At 41.6% G+C, this 13021-nt stretch overlaps 1 protein-coding gene across 2 annotated transcripts; it reads left to right on the top strand.

Annotated features, from left to right (window-relative positions):
* Nucleotides 1–5104: 5104 nt before the first annotated feature.
* Nucleotides 5105–10095, top strand: blcap (bladder cancer associated protein). Of its 2 annotated transcripts, none has more exons than XM_033625448.2 (2): nucleotides 5105–5245; nucleotides 7933–10095. In XM_033625448.2, exon 2 carries the CDS (start codon nucleotides 8161–8163, stop codon nucleotides 8422–8424), a length of 264 nt encoding a protein of 87 aa, XP_033481339.1. In that variant the 5' UTR covers nucleotides 5105–5245; nucleotides 7933–8160; the 3' UTR covers nucleotides 8425–10095. The 2 variants fall into 2 exon arrangements, with proteins under 2 accessions (XP_033481339.1, XP_078027662.1); XM_078171536.1 differs by lacking the exon at nucleotides 5105–5245 and adding an exon at nucleotides 5887–6043.
* Nucleotides 10096–13021: the final 2926 nt, after the last annotated feature.

Genomic DNA, 13021 nt, shown 5'->3' with positions numbered 1-13021 from the left:
CGCCCCAGGCACTGTTCATGTCAAAGTCACTATGGTTATGTCCAAGTCCCTACAGTCATGTCTGAATGAACATAGTCAAGTCCAAGTCGGCACGGTCATGTTCAAGTCTCTAGAGTCATGTCTAAAGTTGTGTTTACGCCCCAGGCACTACGTTCATGTCAAAGTCCCTACAGTCATGTCTGAATGAACATAGTCAAGTCCAAGTCGACATGGTCATGTTCAAGTCACTATAGTTATGTCTAAAGTTGTGTTTACACTCCAGGCACGTTGGTCATGTCTGAGTCCCTATGGTCATCTCTGAATGAACATAGTCAAGTCCAAGTCAACACAGTCAAGTCAAGTCACTATAGTCATGTCCAAAGTTGTATTAATGTCCCAGTCACTATGGTCATCTGGAAGCGACTACGGTCATGTGTGAATGAACATAGTCAAGTCGAAGTCAGCAGGGTCATGTCCAAGTCACTACTGCACACTACGATCATGTCTGAGCCTTTCTGGTCATTCATAGTCACTGAAATCATACGAGTTACTACAATCATGTCGGACCATAACCAACATTTGAGGGGACACACCCCAGGTGAATACGGTAAAATTTTAAAATGATCAATATCACCATGAAACTTCCCCAGCTGATTACTTACAGTAAGACAAATGTTTTTCAAATTACAAGTTTTCTGAAATTGTATATTTAATTATGCAAATGTATCATCTAATTAAAATGAGCTGATTTGCGTACATTTCCGGAACAATGATCTAAACACTGAAAGAAGCTAAGTTCAAAATTCTTGTTTCTTTTCGTCCTCATATTAGAGGTAAACTAATTTACATAGGGAATTTTGGATATCTCTTTTTATTACTCTGTAAATCAAAAAGTACTGCTGACAGCCATAAAAATATATATTTATTATATATTTATGCCATGTTTTTAGCAATAAAATGCTCTATAAATGAGGCTATGATTATATATTAATGAACCCCTCTTTAATATAGAGAGGAATAAAACTGTTATTGAAGTGGACATTTTTGGCTCAGAGTATGAGAAAAAACTAAACATATGTATTGGAGAAGTTTGTACATTTTTAGACAACAAAGGAATAAACTAGGGGAAAGATTTTCATGACTAAATATCTGCGGAAAGCTTCCTCAGTTGATTACTTATATTTGGGACAATTATTTTTGTATTCCAATTTTTTCCTGAAAATTTACGTGAATGTGCAAATTATGCATCTAATTAAAACTTTTTTGCATACATTTCCAGAACATAAATCTGAAGATGTGTTCTTTGGATGTTTTCCTTTCACTAGTCTGAAAGAAGACTAGAAGAAGAAGAGGAAGCAAAATAGCCCCAAATCTCGAAATTGACCAATGCATTAAAAACTGTTTTTACCTGGGGTGTCTGGCCTTCAATGGGACTCATACTGGACTTGAAAAGTTCAGGGGCACCAGTAATAAAACACTGGCTAGTTACTAAACAACACACACAGTAATATCACACATCAGATGGGCAGACATCATTTGAAATATTTCTGTCTGGTTCTCCGTAAGACGACTCAAATCACTGTTCAGTTAACTGGAATGGAGATGGAGACAATTACTTGCAGCTATTCAACATTGTTTTTTGTGTACTTTTATTCAGATTGATTTTTTTAATGATGATTTTGTTCCTGCGGTTGTCGGTCTCCATTCCTGTTGCAGGTAGTATTGCCCATCTGCATTTCATCAAGATGTTGCCTGTGTTTCGGCTCTTTTACTCTGACTTTTCTCGATGTAACAATACTGTATATGGCTTCACTATAAACTACGCTGATTGATATGCACTTTGTCAGCTAAGCAGGATTCATGGAGCATTCAGGACATAAAGGAGCTCACGAGCGTCCATCCTGAATGACTCCCCGCGATGTAGATTATCTGTTACTAAGAGCACACGATACCGGCAGGACAACAGTCCTCTTGTCCTCCACTGGACGACAGAATAGACGAGCATGTAGCTTTCAGCACTGCAGCAAGCACCAATATAACAAAACATACAGCTTCTGTTGCTTTTATTTGCTGAAACCCTGAATGGGAAAGTTTGGTGGAGACAAATTTTGTTGCTTTTCGACTGAACGCTTTACAGGTTCTGATCATTTAAATTCTCACGGATGTTTTTTCTTCTCAGAATCTGATAGCAGCCTCATGTGTGTTTGCATTTGTTAGCGGTGCTAGTGCAAGTCGATAGGCATTCAGTTGTAGCAAAAAACAAGTGACCCTTTGTCTGTATAAAAATAACAAAGTTAGACTCCTGGTAAGATTTTTAACCAGGTAAACGTTTTGTTAAATTTTTATTCATCCATCCCAGGTATTTTATTTCTGTTAATTTATTTTACACTTTTTTTGTATGTCTATTTATATGCATTTTTATCATGTACTGTCTTATTCTTTTGTTTGTCTGTGTAATAAGTTAAACATGAGAAATAAAGTTTGGAGAAAATGTAATTTCTTGTCATTTCTTGCTCCCGCAACCCTGAACTTTCCCAATAATTGAGTCTAGAAAATATAAGAATAGACAAATGATTTGTTGTTTTGGGTCCTGCATTTTTTTTTAAATCTATTTTTTGGCCTTACCTTAAAGAGGGCTCTTGTGTCAAAATCAGACTTTATAAAATAACAGACGTAGCTACTGTGATGCCACCCACTGGCTTGTGGACTCCTTTTTTTGAAACCTCGAGTTTGGTATTTCGGCTGTTGCAGTCTTGCTTTTTTGGAGCCAGAGGTGACCATATTTGGATGGGAGGGTGAGGGTGAGGAGCGAGGGGTGGATCTGATGCATAGACTTTGGTGACAGCTGGCAGACAGCCTGTCAGTCAAGCGGCCCCACCCTTAAATATGCATGACTTAAACCTTAATAAAATGTAAATGGGTAAGTTAAATAGAAGTCCACCCCCATGCAGTTATCACGAAGCTAGCTATACAGACCCAAACTGTTTTTGTACCAGGCTGTAAACATGTTAATTTCTGCTGTAAAGATTGACATTTGAACATGGGGGTCTATGGGGACTGAGTAACTTCTGGAGTCAGCCTCAAGTGGTCATTCAAAGAACTGCAGTTTTTGGCACTTCGAAGTTGGCTTCAGTTTTTGGCCCCAGAGTTGGATGCTTAGACAAAATTGTGTTTTAAACAATATGGCAGGTGATATCATTCTTGTTTTGTTACTGTTAACAAATACCATGAAAATACCAAAATCAACAATCAGTTTCTCACGCAGTACAACTGTGTGACTCACTGATGCTTGACAGTTTTGAGGTCACAATGGATGTCAATGGGACATAGGAATACGGGCTGTAATATACTTGAGAAAGAATTGAGCCTGGCATAATCTTAAACTGTCCTTTATACAAGCATCAAGTCTCTACTTTTTATTTCACTACATTCATTTGGCAGCTTTACTTACTTTACAAATTGAGATTTTTGCACATGAAACATATGAAACCATACAAGTAGAGCTGAACCTATTAGTCCATTGATGGCAAATTATATTGTTCTGATAACTGTTCATGCAAAAATACAATGGTCCCAGGAAACAGTTTTCTGCACCGGCAGAAAAAAGCAGCATGCCACTCTACAAAAACTGTTTAGAAATTACCTGTGGAGCGTTACAAAATGCTCAAGGTGTCAACCTGGCTTCTAAATTTCCCTGGGAAGGAGACTAGTCTTCCCCCAGTTTGTGCAAACATCGCTGAGGCCCAACTTGGTCTTGTGGTCAGAGGAGGCAAAAACGATCATCCTGATCGAACTGACGGTCCCGTGGGAAGACAGATGTGAGGAGGCGTACGAGAGGAAGGCTTCCAAGTACCAGGACCTTGTCGAGCAGTGCAGGGATGAGGGATGGCAGGCCTGGCTATTCCCAGTTGAGGTCGGGTGCAGGGGATTCCCGGCACAGTCTGTGTGGAAGACACTCACTGCTCTGGGAGTAGCAGGAAGGGAGAGGAAGACAGCTGTCCGCAGGTTGGGGGAGGCAGCGGAAAGAGCATCTTGTTGGCTCTGGAATAGGAGGGAGGAGTTGAGCTGGGGGCCAGGAGAAGATGGACAGTGACTGGCCATCACTGCCGGGCCCGCCAACTGGAGGGCGTTGTGGTTTAGGGTCGAAACGCCTAGTGGAAGTTGGACACCACCTGAAGACATCTTCTCCTGGCCAAAAGCGACAGTCATGCAGACATGACTTAAGTATGTAGCATCAACAAAGATGTATTCAACAGCCCAGGTCCCAATCTGCTCAAGGATTCTTGCGATGTGCCGGTACCCCAGATGTACCCCTAATCCAAGGTGGGGCCTCCTTGGATGGGACTTGGCTCTGACCTGTGGAGGCATGGACACAGGATCTCTGGGAGTGTCCTGCGGTGTCTGGCACCAGTGCGTTGGCGGCAGATCCATTTAGTCCAGTGGGTTGTGAGGTGGGTTAATGGCATGTGACAAAGATGCTCATTCAGATTGGGACCTGGAGAATTTGGAGGCCAGGTTGACACTTTGAGGTCTTTGTCACATTCCTTGGGCCATTCCTGAGCCATGTTTGCAGTGTGGCATGGTGCGTTATCCTGCTGGGGGGCCACTGCCACTGGGGAGTACTGTTGCCATGAGGAGGGGTACTTGTCTGCAACGGTGTTTGAGTGGGTGGAACATGTCAGGTGGTATCCACATGAATGCCAGAACCAAAGGTTTCCCAGCAGAACAATGCATTGGAACAAAATAATCAAAGTTATTCACTTCACCTGTCAGTGGTTTGAATGTTTTGGCTGATCGGTGTATTGTACATACTTTTACAGTTAATACAGATTTTTAACATGTAAATACCATCACTGTCAATGTGAATATAAGTGTGCTCCATCTACTAATCTCCTCTATGTGTACACACTTAGCCAATAAAGCTGATTCAGATTCATACGTTTACTTAAATACATGACTTTACTTCAAACATAGTATTTTCAATGTGCTATATAGTAGACCTACTTTTATTTAAGTTAAATATCTGAATACTTCCTCCACTGCTGCTGACTGGTGAATATAACCTGCCACAGTGCAGTGATATGTAGTCAGGCAGAGCGCAGTCCTCTAAACCTGCCTGCTTGGCCTCAGCTTTGCACCAGGGGTCCTTGAAGCTAAAGCTAATGGTCGCTAAACGGCTGCTATGTTCGCAGTCAGCAGTCAGCAGTGCAGACAGGACTGGTGTTGATGGTTACCCTCTGCTGAGAATGCGCCCTAAACACGTCAGGTTTGTCCAATTTCTATTACAAATACATTAAAACACAGACCGCAGATCTTACAGATACGTCAGTCTGTGTCACTTTGATGGCTAGCTGCATTGTTCACGCTACAATACAGGCGCTTGATATTTTGATTTTTAAGCTAACCTAGCTACATAGTGCTGTTTCGTCTACGGAGAGAATGCTAATGCCAAACTACCCTTCCACGTTGGCGGTTTGTACTGGCCTTGCTTGTAACTTAGAAAGCGACTCAACTGTTGACATTTATGTCACAATCGGACAGTTCAACCACCAAGCAGATTGATTGAATCCTTAAAACGTGCTAACGTTACTTTAAGAAGTGGCTCACGCTGATAGCTAACGTTACCGCCCACTGCGAAGGCTAACATTATTTGTGTAAGGCGAGTGTAGCTGAGACAGTTCTAAATGTTAAAATGAGTTCATTAAAGTGCTCTTTAGTTTACATGCTGTATGCAGAAAAAACGAGCGATTGGCCGGGCTGTAAAATAGTTTGTATGATGTCTCATAGTGCGTTTGATTTCAACTACAAGCCTGACAACATTTAAATTAGTTGTTTGTTGAACAGGGTTTGGTTCTGTCCCTTTATCCGCACATCTGGGAGTGGGCTAATCTGATCGTTTCTTGTCAACTAGTTTCAAGACTGGGCAGTCAAGGTGACGTCAAGTAACAAAATAAATAACCAAACGGTGTGTCCTTATTTGACTAACCTAGACGATTGTTAACTCAACGTTAGCTAGACTCAACTAACGTTAGCGAACTTACTCGGGTCACAACTGCAAGTGAACGTAAGTTGTTTAGCTGAATGTTTGCGAATCAACCTTGATAGCTAGCTAATATTAATGCTAGTTAGTTATAGCAACATGATTGTGATTAAAGTTATGTGAACAGGAGGTAGTCAGTGAATGCTGGCAGCTGCAACTGACAGCAACTCTGCTTTTGTCCTTCATCCAGCCGCAGCCAGTTTTCCTGTTGAGACCAGCTGCTTTAACGCCAGTGTCACCGCAGTTTGTGACTCCGACTCACATTAAAGTGAATTCTGTTGCTTCATTATAATCAGTCAAACCCATTAATGTGGTTAGACACTTTATATTAGTCATTTGGTATTCGTATAATAGCATGGGGCTGCTTAGTGCGTAGCTAATTAACGTTAGCCGAGCGGCTATGCTACGAGTCTCAGGCCCTTACAAGGAAGTAAGCCTTGGCAATAGTTTAGTCACGTCTTGGTTATTGAGGGAGCTTTAACTGCCAAACCCCATTGTAATATGAAACATTATCCTGCCTAAATTGCATGTCAGGTGAACTCTATCCTTTTAGTGTGATAGCTAGTCTATAAATAGGTCTGAAATTTCACCTGTTTCCTCTAAAGCCCATATGTATTTAAGAGTTTATTTATAAACACAAATGTGATGCCTGTGCCAAATGTGCAGTCTTGTGTAGCTGTTAAAGGAGTGGCTCCTAGAGAAGTGTGCATGAAAGGCAGGTGATTCATAAAGATGGAGTTTTGGGTTCACACTCTAATGTTGTGAGGCACTGTGAGTCTTCTCTTGCCAAAGTGGCATGGTCAGCATGTGTAAAAAGTGTAAATGAAATGTCATTTTTTTTATTTATGGGGGGATTATTTCTGTGATTCTCTTTATTGTTAGTCCATAAATGTCAGAAATTTATTATTATTTTTTTTAAATGAAAAAGGCGCATCACAATTTTGCAAAACCCATATTGCTTTGTTTGTCCAATAAACCTGTTCAAAACTCTAATCTTATTGATATCATAAGAACAGTCAACAATCAACAAATTGTTTCAGCCTTACAGTGAAACTCAGTTTCTATCAAGCTTTGCTCTGTTGCACGTATACAGGATTAGCTGTATATGGATTTGCTATAAATGGCTTTGTCCATACAAATAGTCATCGTTGGTTATTGTGTGTATATATTATCTAATAATCATTTTCTTTTAGCAGTACTAGTACACTCACAGGGTGTTTAGGCTGGAGCTACAGCTGCACGATATGTAAAAAAAAAAGTTATATAGCAGTTATTTTGATGGATGTTGTTGATATTGATTCATTCATTAATTTTCACTAAAAAGAATATAAAATGATGTTGAGATGATAATTACTGCAGTCTGTACCAAACAAGCATTTTTCCGTATGTCTGTGATTTGATTTGTAGGCCAGGGCATCTCTGTAGCACAATGATACTTTATTTTTATTGATATGCTGTGACACATTTTACCTTTAACAAAAAAATGCAGCTCCTGTGATTAGGATAAATTAATTTAGCAGTCCTATTCAGAGCTAAAACAGTCACTCAATTGTCATAAAAAATATCAGCCGCTATTTTGAGAATCAATTTTTTTTCCCCAGTCAATTTTCAAGCCAAAAATTGTCAAACAATTGCCTTGTTCCAGTTCCTCAGTCATGAGGATTTGCTGCTTTTCTTTGTCATGTGACAGTAAAGTGAATATAACGACATCCCTCTGGGTTCTTGGAAGTTTCCCTTTTATTAGCAAATAGAACTCGAACAATCAAATACAACAATCAATAGTTATCAACAAAATAAAAGGCAGATTCATTGATTAAAATAAGTATCAGTTGCAGCCCTAGTTGGCCAAACTTTTCAGATGCTTAGGATTTAAAATCCTCAGACTTTTCTCTTCTCTGTCCTCTGCTCTCCAGGGATGACCTGACGACGAAACATCTGGCTTCCGTGACCTGTTCCTCCATCACCCCAGCTCTGTCGGATAGGACGACTCTCCCACATCTTCCCATCTGCTAAGGTGTGTCGCCCCCCGCCCCACTCCAAGTCTCCTCCATCCTCGTCCTTCAACGACCTCAATCAACCCAGGATTGAACTGTACCAGTTGAACAGAGACCCTGTGCCAACGCGCTTCATAAAAAGAGACAATGTATTGCTTACAGTGGCTACTCCCCGTGCTGCTCATCCCTAAGCCGCTGAACCCAGCGCTGTGGTTTAACCACTCCATGTTCATGGGCTTCTACCTGCTCAGCTTCTTGCTGGAGAGGAAGCCCTGCACCATCTGTGCCTTGGTCTTCCTGGCTGCCCTCTTCCTCATCTGCTACAGCTGCTGGGGCAACTGCTTCCTCTACCACTGCCAGGACGCAGCACTGCCGGATGCTGCCCACGACCCAGCGATTGTTGGGACCTAGGAGCGAGAAAGAGGGAGGAGATATCAGAAAGGGGGAGTGGGGGGGTGCGAAGGGTGACGAGGCATTGCCGGAGAATGATACTGCCACGCTGTAAGAGGGGATAGGCTCAACTTTGGGGGTGGGAGAGCGGTGTTGAAGGACTGCTGGAGGGGAATACCGCAAGTAAAAAGCGTGCTCAGCCAAAGGTGGTGTTGAGGAGGAGAAGAGCCAGTTTCGGAGGATTATGGGAGGGGGGGGCTGTTTTGCCATGCTGTAAAGAAAGACAGACTTGAATTTGAGGTGGTAGGAGAGGAGGGGGTACCAATGTCAGAGGAGACACTGTGTATACTTTCATGTAGAGGGGGGGGGGGGGGGGGCATGAAACGCTAAGGAAAGGACGTGAACTTGAGGAAAGAAGAATTTCACTTTTTACAGCTTTTCATTCCAGCGTTCGAATGAAAATTAAACGCTAAATCCACCACGTGTGACGTCAACCTAAAATGACCACAGTGATTCAGTATTCTGGTTCCCTTCGAGCCCTCTGGCTTGTTTACTTCCAATGTTGCTCAAGAAAGATGTCTCTTTCTCCAAAAACCTGTCAGGTCGTCTTTTTAGAATGAAAATAATCTCCACCTCAGACTGCCAAAATTCATGCAAACTTGCTGAAAGCTCCAGACGGTGTTGGATGATTCACTGGCCGCCATGCTTGCTTCTACCGTTGCAGTCGTTGACAAACATTAAAGCCGGGTAGTGTTAAAGAATTGGTGGTATCTTGACATGTTCGCCCCCAAGCTCTAGAGGAAAGGGCAACATGCCTTTCACAGTCCAACCTGACCACACTCTGTCGCCACTTTGGCTCTGCACACGTAACGCTATCCTCAACAAGGAGAGCACACAGACACTGGACAATCAATAACTATGCTGTGAATAATTCCTCTTTGCCGCATCGCCACACGAACACACCTCAGAGGTGTAATAATGCTGAGAAACTGACCCATTGTTATTACCCACTGTGCTCTGCAGCTGCCCCTCTCATCGTCTCCTCTTCCTCCTCTTGACCCTGAGTGAATGTGCCCTACAGCCAGACTCATGATCTGAACTTCTTTTTGTTTTTTTGCTGTTTTTTGTTTGTTTGATGTTTTTCCCGTGCATGGGTTGCCGTTATTTTCTTCTCCAAACATTAAGTTCACAAACATGTTTTAATTAAATAAAACAAAATGCTGAAAGTTTCCAAAGGGTAGAATAATCTGGATGTGTGAGGAGTGTGTGTCAGGCGTACGAAAGATAATTTGTGTTACGTGCGATAGGTGTGTATTTTGTTTTTGTGACCTTGACATGCTGATAAGCGTAAAAATCGTGGCGATACATAAGGTGACCTAACAGTAGGTGGTCAGTATTTTCAGTATCAATAAGCAATACAGAGTGCTGGTTGAGGAAACCGTATCAGATCTTTACTGGCGTGGAGTTTATTGGTAATCAAAAGGGCAATGCTGTCATAAAGTTTCCTTGTGTATCACTGCTGTAAGTGTTATGTTTAGCTGTCAGACACAGGCTAAGGTGTTCATACTGTGTACCTATTTGTGTGTGTGTGTGGGCGTGTGTGGCCTCCTGTCGCAGTGCTGACCATGCTCACTGCTACATTATTGCTTTGGTTTTTAATTTAAATAAAGTTTTTCCTCTCAACGTGTTAAACTGTGTCGAACTCAGTTTCATATCAAGCCTAAAAGAACTGTATTATGGAAACACATTTGGGGATTTAAAGTTCAGGTTTTGTCTTGAAATTTTAAGTTAATCTCTGGGGTTTAATAGAAAGTCGTTAGAGTACATCCTGACTTTTTGTTGTGCTTAATCATTTGGCTTCTTAATATCTTTCAGTAGATGATGATAACAATCCAGAAGAAGCACCTCCTGTGGTCGATCGACCAAGCTTCCAGTTAGTGAGGGTGCAGTAAGCATCTCAAAATTCATACATATTACTGGCTCTGTACACACAGCACTCTTTCTTAACACTGGCGTCCTTTTTCAGTTCTCATTAGGGAAAGAGCATATGCATCTGCCAAGAGAAAAAGCAGAGCACCCAGCATAATTTTTCAGAGCGCTCTGCCTCTTTTGTGCAGCTGCTCCCAGCCATCCTAGTTTAAAATATTTCTTAATTTTTCAGGAAGGTGCTGGTGATGTCACTACTGTTCCTTAAGCTCGGCTTCTGTCACAACAAAGACAGAAAAGCCTGTTTGTGGGAGCAGATCAGCCATCAGATGCTGGGTGTTGCTTGTGAGAGTAAGCTCGTTGTTAACCGTGTATTCAACCCTGTTAATGTGGTGTGACGTTAGCTACCGAGCGAATGCTAATGTCAAGGTATTTTCATAGAAACAAAACCCACATGCTGGTAGTGCTTTTTTAATTAAGCGCTCCCCAGCACCCTACTATTGCTTTTCTGTAGGGATGCACGATAATGTTGGCGTATTATCTGTGTGGGCTGATACTGGCTTTAAAATGAAATCTCAGAATCGGCCAACATGCTGATAATATCGGTACATCATCGTAGGGGCTTACATTGGCTTTAAAGTGAATTATTAGAATCAGCCAACGTGCTTTATCTTATTTTGCACAATCAAATTATATCACAGACATTAAAAAGTATTGTATTTCATGTCTTCATCTCAATAAAAGTATACATGCATAATATGATTAATTCCACTACAGAAGAAACTTGACAATCACTAAAATTAGGTAGGGAAAAAACGTGGATATATCGATAGCGACATCGGTTATCGGCCAAATAAGTTGTTATGTATCCACATACCGGATATTGGCAAAAAAAATACAACATCATGCATCCCTGCTTTTCTGCTGAAGAAAAGGGGGTTGTGGACACAGGTCCTTATTTCTGTGGTCTATGACAGTCCAAAAATATGAGTAAACATGATCAACTCTTCAAATTCTAAAAATCAAATTTGTGATGTCACAGAGTATAAAGTCTGGAGCTGCTACATAGACAATAAATTGGGAAAAATGTTATGGATGACGCTGACAGCACCCAAGGGAATGTTCTGAGTATATGGGTACACACTTAAATAGAACTCATTTGGGCATTAAAGAAAACCAACATTATGTGGCCGCCTAGAAGGTGCTTGTGATTGGGAAATGCAAGTAGATTTAGGGGGAAAACTTGTTGTTCCCCAGGAAATAGTTTGTACCAAGCAGAGTGACATAGTGTCGTGGTCAGTGAGTCAATGGATAGTTTATTTCATTGAGCTGACAGTTCCTTGGGAAGACTCAGTGGAAGAAGCCTATGAAAGAAAAAAGCTTAGATATGCAGACTTAGGAGCAGAAGCTGAGCAGCGAGGATGGAAAACTAGGATTTGTCCAGTGGAAGTGGGGTGCAGGGGATTCATAGCAAGATCAGCTGTCTCGCTCCTGGGGGAACTTGGGGTGCGGGAAAATCCAGGAAGAGGAAGGTTATTTAAGTGTGGGAGTGGCCTAATTGAATCCCTTTTGTTTGAGACCATGGTGCAAGGTGAGTGTGTTTGCTGATCCTGTGAGTTTATCTTCTCTATCTCCTTTAACTTTAGCTTATATTGGAGTTATGCTATGTAGCGTGTGAAATGGAGTATGGTGAATGTGCTAGGAAAGGTAGTATCAGCACGGTCACTACCTGGAGCTCGCATAAACGGAGCCTGGGTTTGTTGAAGGTGGCAGTGCTGTTTGGGCTGAGAAAGCCTGTGTGTTTATCTTCTCTATCTCCTTTAACTTTAGCTCATATTGGAGTTATGATATGTAGTGTGTGAAATAAGGTATGGTGAATGTGCTAGGAAAGGTAATATTGGCACTGTCTCTACCTGGAGCTCACATAAATGGAGCCTGGGTTTGTTGAAGGTGGCAGTGCTGTTTGGGCTGAGAAAGCCATGTGTAAGGTAAATGAGGTTGCTGGGTTGGTGCGGGGAGCAGTGAGACCTGGCATTAGGAGTGTCTCTGGGACACCAGAGATCACTGTCTAGCCTCCTGGAGGTGTCGTGGGACCAACTAGATGAAACACCGGTGAAAGGAGGTTCCCACCCGATGACCCCAAAGACATATTAGTTATCACTGCTCACTGGTCTGTATAGTTAAGCCTTGCCATAATACCTTATCATAGGGCTTAGGAGGTTATTCACTGAGTGCTGATCCTTTCTCTAGAGCACAAACTTCTTGTGTTTATTTGAATGTGGGTCCACAAAATCAGATTCTCACTCATTGTCTATGGAGCAGCTCCAGAGTTTATACTCTATGACATCACGAGTTTGAGACTGATTTCTCTGCTTTCTCGCATTGACAGAGAGTCACTCATGTTCACAAATATTAATTGAACTTTCCTAGGCCATGGAAATAACATTGGGATTCTTCATTTAGGTGGAATTCCTCTTTAAGTCATTACTTTTTTAACAGCTATATTTTCTGGATAGAGAGTCACAAATAAGTAATTGTGCATTTCAGGGTATCTGCATGTCTTGAAACGTCTGAAAGAGCCTTAGTAGGTATTAAACAGTCTTAAAACTAATTGATTTTTTTCCTCTTGCCTGCCTTTAGCTATACATTAAATACCTATAAAAGAAAAATGATGTTTTACAGCTGGGATGTA

This window comes from Epinephelus lanceolatus, chromosome 1 (assembly GCF_041903045.1).
Source record: "Epinephelus lanceolatus isolate andai-2023 chromosome 1, ASM4190304v1, whole genome shotgun sequence".
Taxonomy (NCBI): Eukaryota; Metazoa; Chordata; class Actinopteri; order Perciformes; family Serranidae; genus Epinephelus; species Epinephelus lanceolatus.
Note: the sequence above shows the minus strand (reverse complement) of the source record. Positions and strands in the feature narration are given on the sequence as shown.

Bases quoted from the DNA above. Each gene is read 5' to 3' on its own strand.
- blcap (XM_033625448.2), top strand. From the start codon at position 8,161: ATGTATTGCTTACAGTGGCTACTCCCCGTGCTGCTCATCCCTAAGCCG.